General features: G+C 41.2%; 1 protein-coding gene across 1 annotated transcript in view; it reads left to right on the top strand.

Annotated features, from left to right (window-relative positions):
• TECTA (tectorin alpha) overlaps positions 1-15,909 on the top strand; it is a 124,706-nt gene that overhangs the window by 57,054 nt on the left and 51,743 nt on the right. The window contains exon 10 of the mRNA XM_083163049.1: positions 3,034-3,635. Within this exon, the coding sequence (XP_083019175.1) occupies positions 3,034-3,635 (602 nt within the window). The remainder of the gene's footprint in view (positions 1-3,033; positions 3,636-15,909) is intronic.

Here is a 15,909-nt window from a genome sequence, read left to right as displayed (position 1 = left end):
CTTAAAGGCAGGGAGGCAATGTAACAAAGCAATGAGGAAGGCTAGTCAGATGCTTGGTTGCATAGGGAGAGGAATCAGTAGCAGAAAAAAAGACGTAATAATGCCACTTTATAGGTCATTGGTACGACCTCATCTGGAATACTGTGTCCAGTTCTGGAGGCCATATCTTCAGAAGGATATAAATACATTGGAGAGTGTACAAAGAAGGGCAACTAAAATGGTTCATGGCCTACATCACAAAACTTACCTGGATAGACTAAAAGATCTTAACATGTATAGTTTGGAGCAGAGAAGGGAAAGGGGGGACATGATAGAAATCTTCAAATATATCAAGGGTTTTAACATAGTACAGGTGGGAAATTTTCTTCAAAGGAAAACAAGTAATAAAACACGAGGACATGCACTGAAACTGGAGGGAGGTAGGTTCAGGGGAAATGTTAGAAAGAATTACTTCACAGAAAGGGTAGTGGATAAGTGGAATAGCCTCCCATCAGAGGTGGTAAAGGCTAAGACAGTAGAACAATTTAAACATGCTTGGGATAGGCATATGAATATCCTTACAAAGAAATAAGGATTAAAAAGGGTTGAGTTTACCTGAAGGGTAAAAAAGGGGCAGACTAGATGGGCCAAATGGTTCTTATCTGCCGTCAAATTCTATGTTTCTATGTTTCTAGTCTGCATAGTGTATATCGATGTCTAGTCTGTATAGTGTATATTGTGCCTTGTCTGTACAGTGTATATCGGTGCCTAGTCTGTATACTGTATATTGATGCCTAGTCTGCATAGTGTATATTGATGTGTAGTCTGTATAGTGTATATCGGTGCCTAGTCTGTATAGTGTATATCGGTGCCTAGTCTGCATACTGTATATTGATGCCTAGTCTGTATACTGTATATTGATACTTAGTCTGCATAGTGTATATCGGTGCCTAGTCTGTATACTGTATATTGATGCCTAGTCTGCATAGTGTATATTGATGCGTAGTCTGTATAGTGTATATCGGTGCCTAGTCTGTATAGTGTATATCGGTGCCTAGTCTGCATACTGTATATTGATGCCTAATCTGTATACTGTATATTGATGCCTAGTCTGTAAAGTGTATATCGATGCCTAGTCTGTATAGTGTATATCAGTGCCTAGTCTGTATAGTGTATATCGGTGCCTAGTCTGTAAAGTGTATATTGATGCCTAGTAAGGGTAATGCTGCAGTTTTTTTTCATCATTCATACTGTAACTGAGAACTGTTCTGGGTAAAACTGCTACTGATAGTCGGCTTACGCTACTTTGTAAATTTACAATGAAATCAGCAGCTACTGCAGTTACATTTCGCACATACACTAACTAAAATTCAGTGCAATTTGTTGGTTTGTATTAAAAGAGTTATTAGTACTGTTTGCTTATAAGCAGCAAATTCACAAATCAACACCAAATACTCATTTATTTAATTTTCTGAGGATTCTTGGCACAAATTATAGAAGATTTTGTCTGTTCAAACCTTCCACATAACAACAGCATTTGTCATGTGGAACCTTCAAATTGTGGGGTATTACATCTGGTGGTTTGGTTAACAAAATTGCATCCTATTGCATTTCCAAGGCGGTAAAATGTGGACTCATTGCATACAATATGTGCTAGAATTTTTCTAAAATAGATGTATTATTATTATGATCTTTTATTTATATGGCGCCACAAGGGATCGGCAGCGCCCACGTACATAAATGAATAAGCAAAACAGGAAACAGTGTCTTACAGCTGAATACAGTAGAGGTGTGTGGTGTTTGGAAGAGGTCGGTCCTGCACTCCTACCTTGGCTGCTTTAAAATTGTCACCAAGTTCACCCTAGGACCTTTAATCTTAGTTGACCATGGAAAATGAGTGTGACAAATTATAAAAGGCGCTAAGGAGTTAAAATGAACAAGGTTTCTATGTACACACAGATGTATAAAACAAAGATAAAAACATGTGAACTCTTCTTACCCTAAGGGTATGTGGAGCCAGCAAGAATGGAATAGGCAGGAAGCAGTCCGGAGTGTGCACCCTGCTAGTGGCTCCAAATACCTTAGCACTGGGCAGGTCCGGGGCAGGATGTGTGGAATACCAGTCACTGCCGTCACGTTTCGAACATCTAAGTGCTCTTCTTCCTGGGCGCAGGATGAAGAGCACTTAGATTCTCAAAACCATTTTCCATGAATACAGTAGAGGACAAGTACAGGGGACATAACCATAACTGTATCAGCAGGCGGCACTGAGATAATATCAGGGTGGCAGAAAGGAATGCAGGTGGACATGGACTGAAGGTGGATATATACAGGGCTATTTTTCAGCAGGCTCCAGCAGGAACTGAGGCCCTTATTCTAGTTCACTCTTTCTGACAAAATATTTCTTAGATGGACAAAACCATGTGGACTGCAGGTGAGGCAGGTGTTACCTGTGCAGAGATAATTAGATTTGGGTGGGGTTTTACACCTGCCTCACCTGCAGTGCACATGGTTTTGTCCATCTAAGAAATATTTTGTCAGAAAGAGTGAACTAGAATAAGGGACTCAGTTCCTGCTGGAGCCTGCTGAAAAATAGCCCTGGATATCTAAAGTCGACAGGATCAGTAAACGTGAAAACCTAATTTTGAGCTTTTGACTGTCGACCTTCCCATTGTCAAAATTGCATCCCTGTCGACCTTAGCCATCTCGACCTATTTCAGGTGTCGTCCTAAGGCCTGTTGACCTTCAGTGGTCAACCCAATGACCCATACCCAGCAAAAAAATGCAGGATTTGGTGTAATCAAAGATGGTTTAAATAAGAGGAGGAAAAGCAATGAGGGGAAAGGGCCCTGCTCGTGAGAGCTTACATTCTAAAGGGGAGAGGCAGACAGACTGGGGTGACACAGATGGTGCAGACAGTGAGTGTGGGACAGAGGCTTAGGATGAGATTTGGCTGGGTTTGGTGAAGAGGTGGCTCTTGTTTCTTCCTTTGTTATAATATCACACAAAGAAAACATTGTAATAATAATGATGATGTTTCTCGCCCCGTATTAGCTCTCATGTGTCCGGAAAACAGCCACTTTGAAGAATGCATCACATGCACAGAAACGTGCGAGACGCTCTCCTCAGGCCGGGTCTGCTCTGACACCTGCACAGAAGGATGCCAGTGTGATGAAGGCTTTGCCTTGCAGGGCAGCCACTGTGTCCCAAAGAGCGAGTGCGGCTGTAACTTCGAGGGCCACCAAGTTTCCACCAATGAGACTTTCTGGATTGACCTGGATTGTAAATCCCTTTGTTACTGCAACGGGTCAGACAACAGTGTGTACTGTGAGACTACACCGTGTAAGGATGAGGAATACTGTATGGAGGATAATGGCCTGTACTATTGCCAGCCACGTACAGATGCCTCCTGCATAGTCTCCGGGTATGGACATTATCTTACGTTTGATGGGCTACCGTTTGATTTCCAGAGCAGCTGCTCCTTGATCCTTTGCACGACTGTGACTAATGCTAAGGCAGACACTGTCCCGAAATTCACAGTTACAGCTAAGAACGAGGACAGAGATCCGTCCCTTGCCCTCTGGGTGAAGCAGGTGGAGGTAGAGATTTACAATTACAATATTGTCATCTATCGGGCCTACAAGCACACCGTTCTGGTAAGTGCACCACTCCGAGAGCTCCGGCCTTTCACCGCTAACGAGCTCAGCAACATTTACTGGGTATTCTCCTTATAATCACCTGTTGTACTGCCATTTTTATAGCACAATAGATGTGCTGCCTGCGGGGGACCAGGGAGGAGGGCGGACGGAGCCGGAAGCCATGGGAGGAGGAGCTACACGCGGCACAGCAGCCCTCCCGCTGCTGACAGGCGCCCACCCCAGACCCCGCTGGCGCTGCTCCTCCAAGCCACCGCATGGTCTGCCGCATGGTGGCTACGCCACTGAACGCAGTTGTGCTTGTGGTAATACCTTCTGCATAGTGTAAAATAAATTGGATGTATACAAACGGTGCCGGATGACTGACAGTCTGGATTCCAACGGTCATTAATCCGACATCAGAATCCTGACTGTTTAAACGCCCGTGGGGATCTTGACTGACAAGTTCTATTCTCCCTTGAGGGGGTCCACGCCCCCCCCCCCCCCCCCCCCCATCGAGGAAGAATAGAACGTATATTGAGTGAAGCGAGCCACCAAGCCCACAGCGTGGTGAGCGCAGCGAGCCCGCAAGGCACTTCTTTACGCTTGCACCCTGTCTGAGCACCGGAGGTCGGGATTCCGCTGTCAGGATACTGACCGCCAGGATCCCCCTGTCGAACCGCCATACCACTATACAAATAGCATTAACTTTCTTCTAACACAAACACTATTAGGGGCTGATTCAGACCTGGTCACTAGGCTGCGTGTATTTATGGCCATAAAACGCTTGGCGTTACCCTGCTTCCACTCCATGCCCGCCCCTTCCTGGAGCGAAAGGCAGGGCGAGCCGTTCGCTCCTGGGGTTTGCACATGCGCATAAACGCCCATGTGCAAACAAAAAACATCACCATGGGGAGCGAATCACCCCCATAGTCCCATACACCAAATGCCATAGAATGTTGTCATCCTTTCTTCCCTACATTTTCAGAATCTTACTTACAGAGAAAATCAACTGTTATTGATCTGATGCCGTCGCTGTATATTTCCGTTTTATCATTATAGTGACATTATCCAAGTGTCGCAGCATGTTATACGCTGTTGTTACGTAATATTCCTTAGTGTGTTATACGCTGTTGTTACGTAATATTCCTTAGTGTGTTATACGCTGTTGTTACGTAATATTCCTTAGCGTGTTATACGCTATTGTTATGTAATATTCCTTAGCGTGTTATACGCTGTTGTTACATAATATTCCTTAGCATGTCATACGCTGTTGTTACATAGGGCCTCAGGGGCAAACGCAGGATTTTCAGAAGGGGGTTTCCGGAGATGGACACTTAGGTGACCCAGTATATGCCGGGTCAGTTAAAGTATTATAGATAGACCAAATATATATAAATAATTATATATATATATATATACACACATACAGGGGCAGCAACAGCAGTGTAGACCCCTGGGCATAGCAATGTACTGGGGCACCTACCGATCCTCCAGCGGTAGGGGTGGGGGAAGCTTTGATGTCCCACGGGTGGTAGGGGTTATTATATCAACCGCTCAGCATGTAGGGCCTGGATCAGTAATTTCCACTAATTACCCCTTTACTGCACAGATGGTGGGAGAAGGGGGCATTGGGCTGTAACTTCCAGGGTGGTAGAGGATGTTTAATCTGCAGAGGAGGGGTGTATAGTGGAGTGGGCTTATTATTCATAATTTGCTGGTGGGAGGACAGCTTGCTTGACTGCACATATCTCCAGTTCCTGGAAAAAGATTTCTTATATTTTAATTGGAATTAAAAACTAGTTAATCCCACCTACCAAATGGTATTGGGGACTAGGGATCAGAGTTCAGGAGGCAGAGCAATCTGCCAATGAGAATATAAAACTACATACCAGGTGTGTCGAGCTGGAGCAGTAACCAGCTGCTGGAAGGCTGATATCTCTGGTTCTGGGAAGAGTAGACAAGCTACTAGTATCCATCAAAGGGGGAGAGTCCCAGCTTTTGGAATATAAAAAAAACTCTAAGTCAGACAGAACCTGAAATATCTGACTGGGAAGAGCAATTACTTTGACCACTGCTTTGAAGTCAGATATCTCCGGTTCCCAAGGGCCGAATTTTAAAATTCTTGTACCCATGGAAAGAGGGGACCCTCAGCTATCAGCCTAGGGTCCTTAGACTCCTGGGGGGGTTCTGGGTACTCAGAAACCCCCCCTGCGTGCGCTACTGGGCCTTATTCTAGTTCACTCTTAGAGGCAAATTCCTTCTCAAATGGACAAAACCATGTGCACTGCAGGTGGGGCAGATGTTACTTGTGCAGAGAGAATTAGATTTGAGTGGGGTTTTACTTCAAACTGAGATCTATATTGCAGTGTAAAAATAAAGCAGTCAGTATTTTCCCTGCACAGAAACAAAAAAACTCACCCAAATCTAATTCTCTTTACATCTGCCCCCCTGAAGTGCACATGGTTTTGTCTATCTAAGAAGGAATTTGTCAGAAAGAGTGAACCAAAATAACCCCCATAATATTCCTTAGCATGTTCTACGGCTCTTGTTATGTAATATTCCTTAGCATGTTAGACGGCTCTTGTTACGTAATATTCTTTAACGTGTTATACGCTGTTGTTATGTAATATTAATTAGCATGTTATATGGCTCTTTTTACGTAATATTCCTCAGCGTGTTATACGGCTCTTGTTATGTAATATTCTTTAGCATGTTATACGCTGTTGTTATGTAATAGTCCTTAGCATGTCATACGCTGTTGTTACATAATATTCCTTAGCATGCTATACGCTGTTTTTACGTAATATTCCTTAGCGTGTTATACGCTGTTGTTACGTAATATTCCTTAGTGTGTTATACACTGTTGTTACATAATATTCCTTAGCATGTCATACGCTGTTGTTATATATAATATTCCTTAGCATGTTCTACGCTGTTGTTACGTAATATTCCTTAGCATGTTATACGCTGTTGTTACATAATATTCCTTTGCATGTTCTACGCTGTTGTTACATAGGGCCTTATTCTAGTTCACTCTTAAAGGCAAATTCCTTCTCAAATGGACACTGCATGTGGGGCATTGTTATGTAATATTCCTTAGCATGTTATACGGCTCTTGTTACGTAATATTCCTTAACGTGTTATACACTGTTGTTATGTAATATTAATTAGCATGTTATATGGTTCTTTTTACGTAATATTCCTTAGCGTGTTATACGGCTCTTGTTATGCAATATTCTTTAGCATGTTATTCGCTCTTATGTAATATTCCTTAGCATGTTATACGGCTCTTGTTACGTAATATTCCTTAACGTGTTATACGCTGTTGTTATGTAATATTAATTAGCATGTTATATGGTTCTTGTTACGTAATATTCCTTAGCATGTTATACGCTCTTGTTATGTAACATTCCTTAGCATGTTATACGCTCTTATGTAATATTCCTTAGCATGTTATACGGCTCTTGTTTCATAATATTCCTTAATGTGTTATACACTGTTGTTATGTAATATTAAGTAGCATGTTATATGGCTCTTGTTACGTAATATTCCTTAGCGTGTTATACAGCACTTGCTATGTAATATTCTTTAGCATGTTATACGGTGTTGTTATGTAATATTCCTTAGCATGTTATACACTCTTGTTCTGTAATATTCCTTAGCATGTTATACGGCTCTTGTTACGTAATATTCCTTAGCATGTTATTCGCTGTTTTTACATAATATTCCTAGGCTTGTTATACGCTCTTGTTACGTAATATTCCTTAGCATGTTGTACAATCTTGTTATGTAATATTCCTTAGCGTGTTATACGGCTGTTGTTAAGTAATATTCCTTAGCATGTTATTCATTGTTTTTACGTAATATTCCTTAGCATGTTGTACGCTCTTGTTACGTTATATTCCTTAGCAAGTTATATGTTCTTGTTACGTAATATCCGTTATCTTGTTATACGGCTGTAGTTACTTAATATTCCTTAGCATGTTATACGGCTGTTGTTAAGTAATATTCCTTAGCATGTTATGAGCATGTTAAGTAATATTCCATAGCATTCCGTATACTCTTGTTACGTAATATTCCTTAGCATGTTATACGCTTAGCATTTTATACGGCTGTTGTCACGTAATATTCCTTAGCATGTTATACGGCTCTTGTTATGTAATATTCCTTAGCATGTTATACGGATCTTGTTATGTAATATATCTTAGCATGTTATACAATGTTGTTATGTAATATTCCTTAACATGTTATATGGCTCTTGTTACGTAATATTCCATAGCGTGTTATACGGCTCTTGTTATGTAATATTCCTTAGCATGTTATACGGCTCTTGTTACGTAATATTTCTTAGCATGTTATACGGCTCTTGTTACGTAATATTCCTTAGCATGTTATACGCTCTTGTTACGTAATATTCCTTAGCATGTTATACGGCTCTTGTTACGTAATGTTCCTTAGCATGTTATGTGGCTCTTGTTATGTAATATTCCTTAGCATGATTCTAGAACAAAGTGTACTGTTTCCCCACAGCACAAACAAAATCAGCCTAGGGGGATACAAACAGAAAGCCTTCACCAAGACTCAATAGGACATGTGTATAAATAAATTTTGCACATCCACTGGCGATTTCAAGAAAAACTTACACAATAAATTTGTATACGATCCAAGGAGTACTGTTTCTTTAAATCTAAAAAGCTTCAAAACAGAAAGACCATAGTGCAACATTGCCTGAATGATGAAAGTAATTTTATTACTATTTATTTCACTTTTATTACTATTTATTACTATTTATTTCACATTTTGAATGAAAGTATGCTAAAGTGATGGTCACTTTAGCTTGAGCGCACTTTCGGGCCAATCCAGCCCTTCCTCAGAAGCATAGTGGTCATCAGCAAACGGGGCCTTAATATACCCCACATCATTTACAAACATAAAAATAAGGTGCCGGAGCTGCATCTCGATGCTGGAAGTGACGTCGCGTCCTTTTCTTTATTCGCTTTCTACAAGTGGAACACATATCCTCTGAGTGGAACGCTCCACCATCTCTGGGGAACCGATAGTAATGTTCTCTATTTAGATCCGGCCCCGTGAAACACATATCCGCTCAGTGGAACGCTCTGCCATCTTTGGGGAACTGATAACAATGTTCTCCATTTAGATCCGGCCAATGGGGCGCATATGAAGCTCATATCCATTTTTAGAAATCAATGTCCTCCATAATAAGTCCATCAGGACAATGTCCATCCAAAATAGAAATGCCCAAAAGACAACCAGTATAAACTTGTACATTAGTAAGATGCAATAATACATAGAGGATTGCATATGAGTAACAAGGGGAAATTTAAGACAAAAAAACTTTAGACAAAACTTTAGACAAAATTTTAGAAAAAAACACTAGAACTGAAATAGAAGGAATATAAGGCAACAAAAAGACACATGATTATAGGAACCACTTGAGTTCGAATTTACTATTCAGGCCATGTGGAACAAGTGTTTTCAATTTATATATCCTCAATTTATATATCCACTGCATTTCAGACCTGGCAAGTCTAACATCCAGATTATTATACCTCCAATTTGGGTTCATTTGCTGGATCCCTTAAAAAGCTTTAATGTGGCAAGGGTTCGAATCATGTGTCTTTTTGAAGTGTGCGGATACTGTGTGGTTGTCAAGGCCCTTCCTGATGTTATATAGATGTTCCGATAATCTGGTTTTTAAAGGCCTAGTGGTTTTACCTACATAGACTAGACCACATCTGCATTCCAAACCATAAACTAGGTTTCTGGAGTTACAGGTCAAGAAATCCCTAATGGGATAACTAGTCCCCTTAACTTCAAATTCTTTGATCTTACTTATACCTTTCGTTGTACGTCATGGAAGACATAACCCACAACGATGGAAGCCTTGACTCATACTATTTCTCTTAGGTGCTTCCATGGCACTTTGAACCATAGTATCTTGTTTTAGACCTTCTATATGTAAACCTTGGATTTTTTGGAAGTTCCAGAAACAAAATAGGGTCTTTTTTTAAGATTTTCCAATTTCTTTTAAAGATGTTCTCAACTTCTTTGTGTTGGCAATTAAATTTACTAATAAATTACCATTGCACCGTATCATTCTTCTCCTTTTCTTGTTTTTTGTTTGATGTTAATTGAGTTCTTTCAATTTTATCTACCCTCTCCTGTGCTCCATCGATCAAGGTCTTTGGGTAGCCTTTTTTTAAAAAAACCATGTACTCATTTCGCCTATTTGTTCTTCATAAACAGACTGTTCTGAACAGCTTCCCTTAACCCTCAAGAACTGGCTGAACGGTATTCCATCAAGCCAGTTCTGGTGGTGTTGACTGGTTTTCTCAATTAGACTGTTTGAGTCTGTAGGTTTCTGGTATATTTTTGTATCTATATACTTTTATATAGAGACATAGGTCCAGGAAATGTTGTTCACTATTACTTTTTGAGAAGGACAACTTAATGTCACTGGTATTTATATTTAAATTGGTGCAATATATATCCAAATTTTCCAAGCTACCATCCCATAGAAATAGAATGTCATCGATAAATCGACTCCATAGCACCAGGCCTGCCCCCTGCTCCCTTCCATGCCATATGGTTTGGTATTCCCAATATGACATTAAGAGGTTTGCATAGCTGGGGGCAAATCTGGTGCCCTTAGCGGTACTAACTCGCTGTATGTATTCTATTTCTATGGGATGGTAATTTGGAAAATTTGGATATATTTTGCATCAATTTAAATATAAATATCAGTGACATTAAGTTGTCCTTCTCAAAAAGTAATAGTGAACTACATTTCCTGGACCTATGTCTCTATATAAAAGAGGGGTCCCTAAATACAAAAGTATACCAGAAACCTACAGACTCAAACAGTCTAATTGAGAAAACCAGTCAACACCACCAGAACTGGCTTGACAGAATACCGTTCAGCCAATTCTTGAGGGTTAAGAGAAGCTGTTCAGAACAGTCTGTTTATGAAGAACAAATAGGCGAAATGAGTACATGTTTTTTTGAAAAAGGCTACGCAAAGACCTTGATCGATGGAGCTCAGGAGAGGGTAAATAAAATTGAAAGAACTCAAACAAAAAAACAAGAAAAGGAGAAGGATGCTATGGTCATTTATTAGTAAATTTCATTGCCAAACACAAAGAGGTTGAGAACATCTTTAAAATAAATTGAAAAATCTTTAAAAAAGACCATATTTTGGGTCCGGAACTTCCAAAATAATCCAAGATTTATATATATATATATATATATATATATATATATATATATATATATAAGGTCTACAACAATTAAAGATACTGTGGTTCAAAGTGCCATGGAGGCACCTAAGAGAAATAGTATTAGGAGTCAAGGCTTCCATCGCTGTGGGCTTATATGTTCCATGCCGTACAACGAAAGGTTTAAGAAAGATCAAAGAATTTAAAGTTAAGGGGACTAGTTATTCCATTAGGGATTTCTTGACCTGTAACTCCAGAAACCTAGTTTATGGTTTGGAATGCAGATGTGGTCTGGTCTATGTGGGTAAAACCACTAGGCCTTTAAAAACCAAATTATCCGAACATCTATATAACATCAGGAAGGGCCTTGACAACCACATAGTATCCACACACTTCAAAAAGACACATGATTCGAACCCTTGCCACAATAAAGCTTTTTGGGGGATCCAGCAAATTAACCCAAATTGGAGGTATAATAATCTGGATGTTAGACTTGCCAGGTCTGAAATGCAGTGGATATATAAATTGAAAACGCTTGTTCCACATGACCTGAATAGTGAATTTGAACTGAAGTGGTTTCTATAATTATGTGTCTTTTTGTTGCCTTATATTCCTTCTATTTCGGTTCTAGTGTTTTTTTCTAAAGTTTTTTCTAAAGTTTTTTTGTCTCAAATTTCCCCTTGTTACTCCTATGCAATCCTCTATGTATTATTGCATCTTACTAATGTACATCTTTATGCTGTTTGTCTTTTGGGCATTTCTATTTTGGATGGACATTGTCTTGATGGACTTATTATGGAGGACATTGCTTTCTAAAAATGGATATGCGCTTCATATGCGCCCCATTGGCCGGATCTAAATGGAGAACATTGTTATCAGTTCCCCAAAGATGGCAGAGTGTACCACTGAGCGGATATGTGTTCCACGGGGCCGGATCTAAATGGAGAACATTACTATCGGTTCCCCAGAGATGGTGAAAAGTTCCACCGGGCGGATATGCGTTCCACTTGTAGAAAACGCATAAGGAAAAGGACGCAACATCACTTCCGGCACGGAGAGGCAGCTCCGGCACCTGATTTCTATGTTTGTAAATTATGTGGGGTATATTAAGGCCCCATTCTCTGATGACCACTATGCTTCTGAGGAAGGGCTGGATTGGCCCGAAAGCACGCTAAAGTGACCATCACTGAACGGATCCCTGTCCTGAGGCTGCACGGTCAACTGTTCCTGCACCCACCGCTGGTCGGCAAGTAGCAGATGAGTTTGACACCAACCCAGTACAGCTAATAGGAATTCGTTACCCTGAGGGGTTATATGCTTGTATTTATTTTTTTCATGTAAGTGTGTCCAATAAAGGTAATTTGTATATTTAAAAAAAAAATTGAACTATATGCACTTTCTTCAAGCTCCATAGGAAATTGATAAGGAAGAACCTATTGCCTGAACAGAAAAGACATCTTTGATATGCGCATACTTTCATTCAAAATGTGAGTGAAATAAATAGTAATAAAATTACTTTCATCATTCAGGCAATGTTGCACTATGGTCTTTAAAGTTTTTTTAGATTTAAAGTGACAGTACTCCTTGGATTGTATACATATTTATTGTGTAAGTTTTTCTTGAAATCGCCAGTGGATGTGCAAAATTTATTTATACACATATTCCTTAGCATGTTATACGCTGTTATGTAATATTCCTTAGCATGTTATACGCTATTGTTACGTAATATTCCTTAGCATGTTATACGGCTCTTGTTACGTAATATTCTTTAGCATGTTATATGGCTCTTGTTACGTAATATTCCTTAGCATGTTATACGCTCTTGTTACGTAATATTCCTTAGCATGTTATACGGCTCTTGTTACGTAATATTACTTAGCATGTTATATGGCTCTTGTTATGTAATATTCCTTAGCATGTTATACGGCTCTTGTTATGTAATATTCCTTAGCATGTTATACGGCTCTTGTTACGTAATATTCCTTAGCATGTTATACGACTCTTGTTACGTAATATTCCTTAGCATGTTATACGGCTCTTGTTATGTAATATTCCCTAGCATGTTATACGGCTCTTGTTACGTAATGTTCCTTAGCATGTTATACGGCTCTTATTACGTAATATTACTTAGCATGTTATACGACTCTTGTTACGTAATATTCCTTAGCATGTTATACGGCTCTTGTTACGTAATATTCCTTAGCATGTTATACGGCTCTTGTTACGTAATGTTCCTTAGCATGTTATACGGCTCTTGTTACGTAATATTCCTTAGCATGTTATACGGCTCTTGTTATGTAATATTCCCTAGCATGTTATACGGCTCTTGTTACGTAATATTCCTTAGCATGTTATACGGCTCTTGTTATGTAATATTCCCTAGCATGTTATACGGCTCTTGTTACGTAATATTCCTTAGCATGTTATACGGCTCTTGTTATGTAATGTTCCTTAGCATGTTATACGGCTCTTGTTACGTAATATTCCTTAGCATGTTATCATTTTGACCAAGATTAAGAGCTGGCAGTGAAGTCCCTCACCATTAAAAAGGGGCGTGGATTGATGAAAAAGGTTAACAGGCACTAGGTCGGCATTGACAAAAGGTTGACACAAGTAAAAGGTCGGCATGCCATTGGTGCGAATATGTCCAAAAGCAATGGTAACAGGCTCACCATCGAATGATTTTTACACTGAGCACAAGTCATTGCAGGCACCTCATAACCCCGGACTTACTCAGCATTGCGATTAATAGAGGAATATCTGGCCTCTTGCTGATGTCACACACACTCCCACCCCCAGTAACGCTCAGGCACCCCTGCAATTTCCCAGCATTTTTTCATGCACACCCAACATTTTTCTTAGCACTCCTACTAACCGGCCGGTTTACACCCCCACACGCCTACTTCCTGTCGATCTCCTTGTGAACGGCGTGCTTATAGAATTAGTAGCAGGATTTCGTCACTGGCCAGCGTTGCGCATGCGTACTGCAAACCGTATGCATGTGCCGTGTATCAGTAATCATGCACTCAGGACTGAATTACCCCTGTAGCCAAAGAGGTGACTTCAGACATGTCTGGTAGCCTATTCCAATGATGCTATTCATCCTCCTCAGTGGACTGGCCTGGTGGATTTCCAGTGCTAACGTTTGTTTTAGTTGCATAAATCTTATTTGTGATAAAAGGAACCATTGCCTCTTGTTGGAAGGTTGTATCTGAGCCAAACCCATTACTACTAATATTGCACATATAATAAGCAGCGGCGTAACTATAGCACCGCAGCCCCCGCCACCGCGGGGGGGGCGCTGTGCATGTGGGGGCGCCGGGGGCTGCGGTGCTATAGTTACACACCCCCAATCCCCCGCAGACTTACCTATCTCGCTGGTCCCGGCGGCTCCGTTCTTCTTCTGCTGAGGACCACCACAAAATGGCTGCCCCCATATAGCACACAGTTCTCTGAAACTGTCTGCTGCATGGGGGCGGCCATTTTGTGGTGGTCCTCAGCAGAAGAAGAACGGAACCGCCGGGACCAGCGCTATAGGTAAGGCTGCAGGGGATGGGGGGGGTTTTGCATGGGCGGCGGGGGATTGGGGGGGGGGGGTTTGCATGGGCGGCGGGGTGGCAGGGGATTGGGGGTGCTTGGCGGGGCGGCGGCGGGGGGGGGCACTAAAATGATCTTTTTATCCATTACCTTACTACCATTATGTAATCATACACTAACTCAGAGACGGACTGGGTAGCCAAATCAGCCCTGGCATTTGTGCATGCGCGTGACACGCACATATGAGTGCACATGTGCGCGCTGCATCTCCCAGCTTGCAGGAGAGAGGGGAATATCGTCATGCAAGCTGAGGTCCCCTCTCTCCTGGACCTCAGTGGCGCACAGAGAGAGCTGCCAGACCTGCCATGAGTCCAGCGGCTCTCTCTGTGTGCCGATCGGGAGGAGGAGCCTCCACCTTACACAAAGAAATCATCCCACCTGCCCATCGGCCCCTCTGGCATTTGCCAGAAGTGCCAGATGGCCAGTCCGGCCCTGCACTAACTCGCAACTACAAATGTCTAGTTATTAGAAACATTACTGTATGTAAGTATGGCTGTGACGTCTGGACTGTAGATTTGTGCGTACTTACTTCTGTGTCTGATTTCAGACTTTTTCGCTAGGTTGCGAATACTCGCAGCCTAGCAAACAGGTAAACACAGGTAAAAGGTTGCAACATGGTCAATATGTCGAAATGTAAAAGGTTGACAGTGCTTAAGGTCAACAGGTTCAAATAGTCTACATGTATAAATTGTCTATAAGACAGTGGTGGACAAGTGATGTTGGGGCTTTTGTTTTTCGTAAATTTTTTAACTTGTTCATAATTTACCATCCATGTGGGCTACGATTGGAAATATTTTGTGTCAACCTTTTGTGGTGTCTACCTCTCATGTCAACCTGTTGACTTTTTTGACCCAATCAACCTACTGCATGTTGAAACCCCAAACCCCCACACCGCCACTTGTTGCTTCCGTTATCAGCCAGTGTGCATGCAAATGCCAATGCCGGCATCACCGTGGTTCCTGATGCCATAAATCTTTCTGGGTTACCAGCTTTATTTCTAAACATTGGAGCGATCCTCTGGTCATTCTATCAGTTCTGACCATATTATTCAATTATAAAAATAAAGCTGTGGACACATGAGCTGATGTTGCGGCTGCCAATATCGAATCAATATTGGCGGGTTGCTGGCAGCGGCTAGCAGGGAGGGAGGGAAGGTGCAGAGGGGGGAGCGGGGGCCATGCTGCATTGAGCAGCATTGCTCTTGTTCCGAGATAGTAGAAATAGACGGTGCTGCGTTTGATTCCGATCCTGCAGGGCTGCACATCGGTATCCGGTGCTGCATAGCACAGTACTATGTGATATGCAAAGTGCACTGTGTGTCCACAGCTTAAGTGATAGCTGTCTCAGCAATAGGCTGTCTGAATAGTATCTTTCCAAGTTGCACTAATTAACTATTATTATTATTATTATTATATAATTATATATTATATTTTGAGAACCCTAAAAAATACTAGGCCTGA

This window comes from Crinia signifera, chromosome 19 (assembly GCF_055691185.1).
Source record: "Crinia signifera chromosome 19, ASM5569118v1, whole genome shotgun sequence".
Classification (NCBI taxonomy): domain Eukaryota; kingdom Metazoa; phylum Chordata; class Amphibia; order Anura; family Myobatrachidae; genus Crinia; species Crinia signifera.
This window is presented reverse-complemented; position numbering and strand designations above follow the sequence as displayed.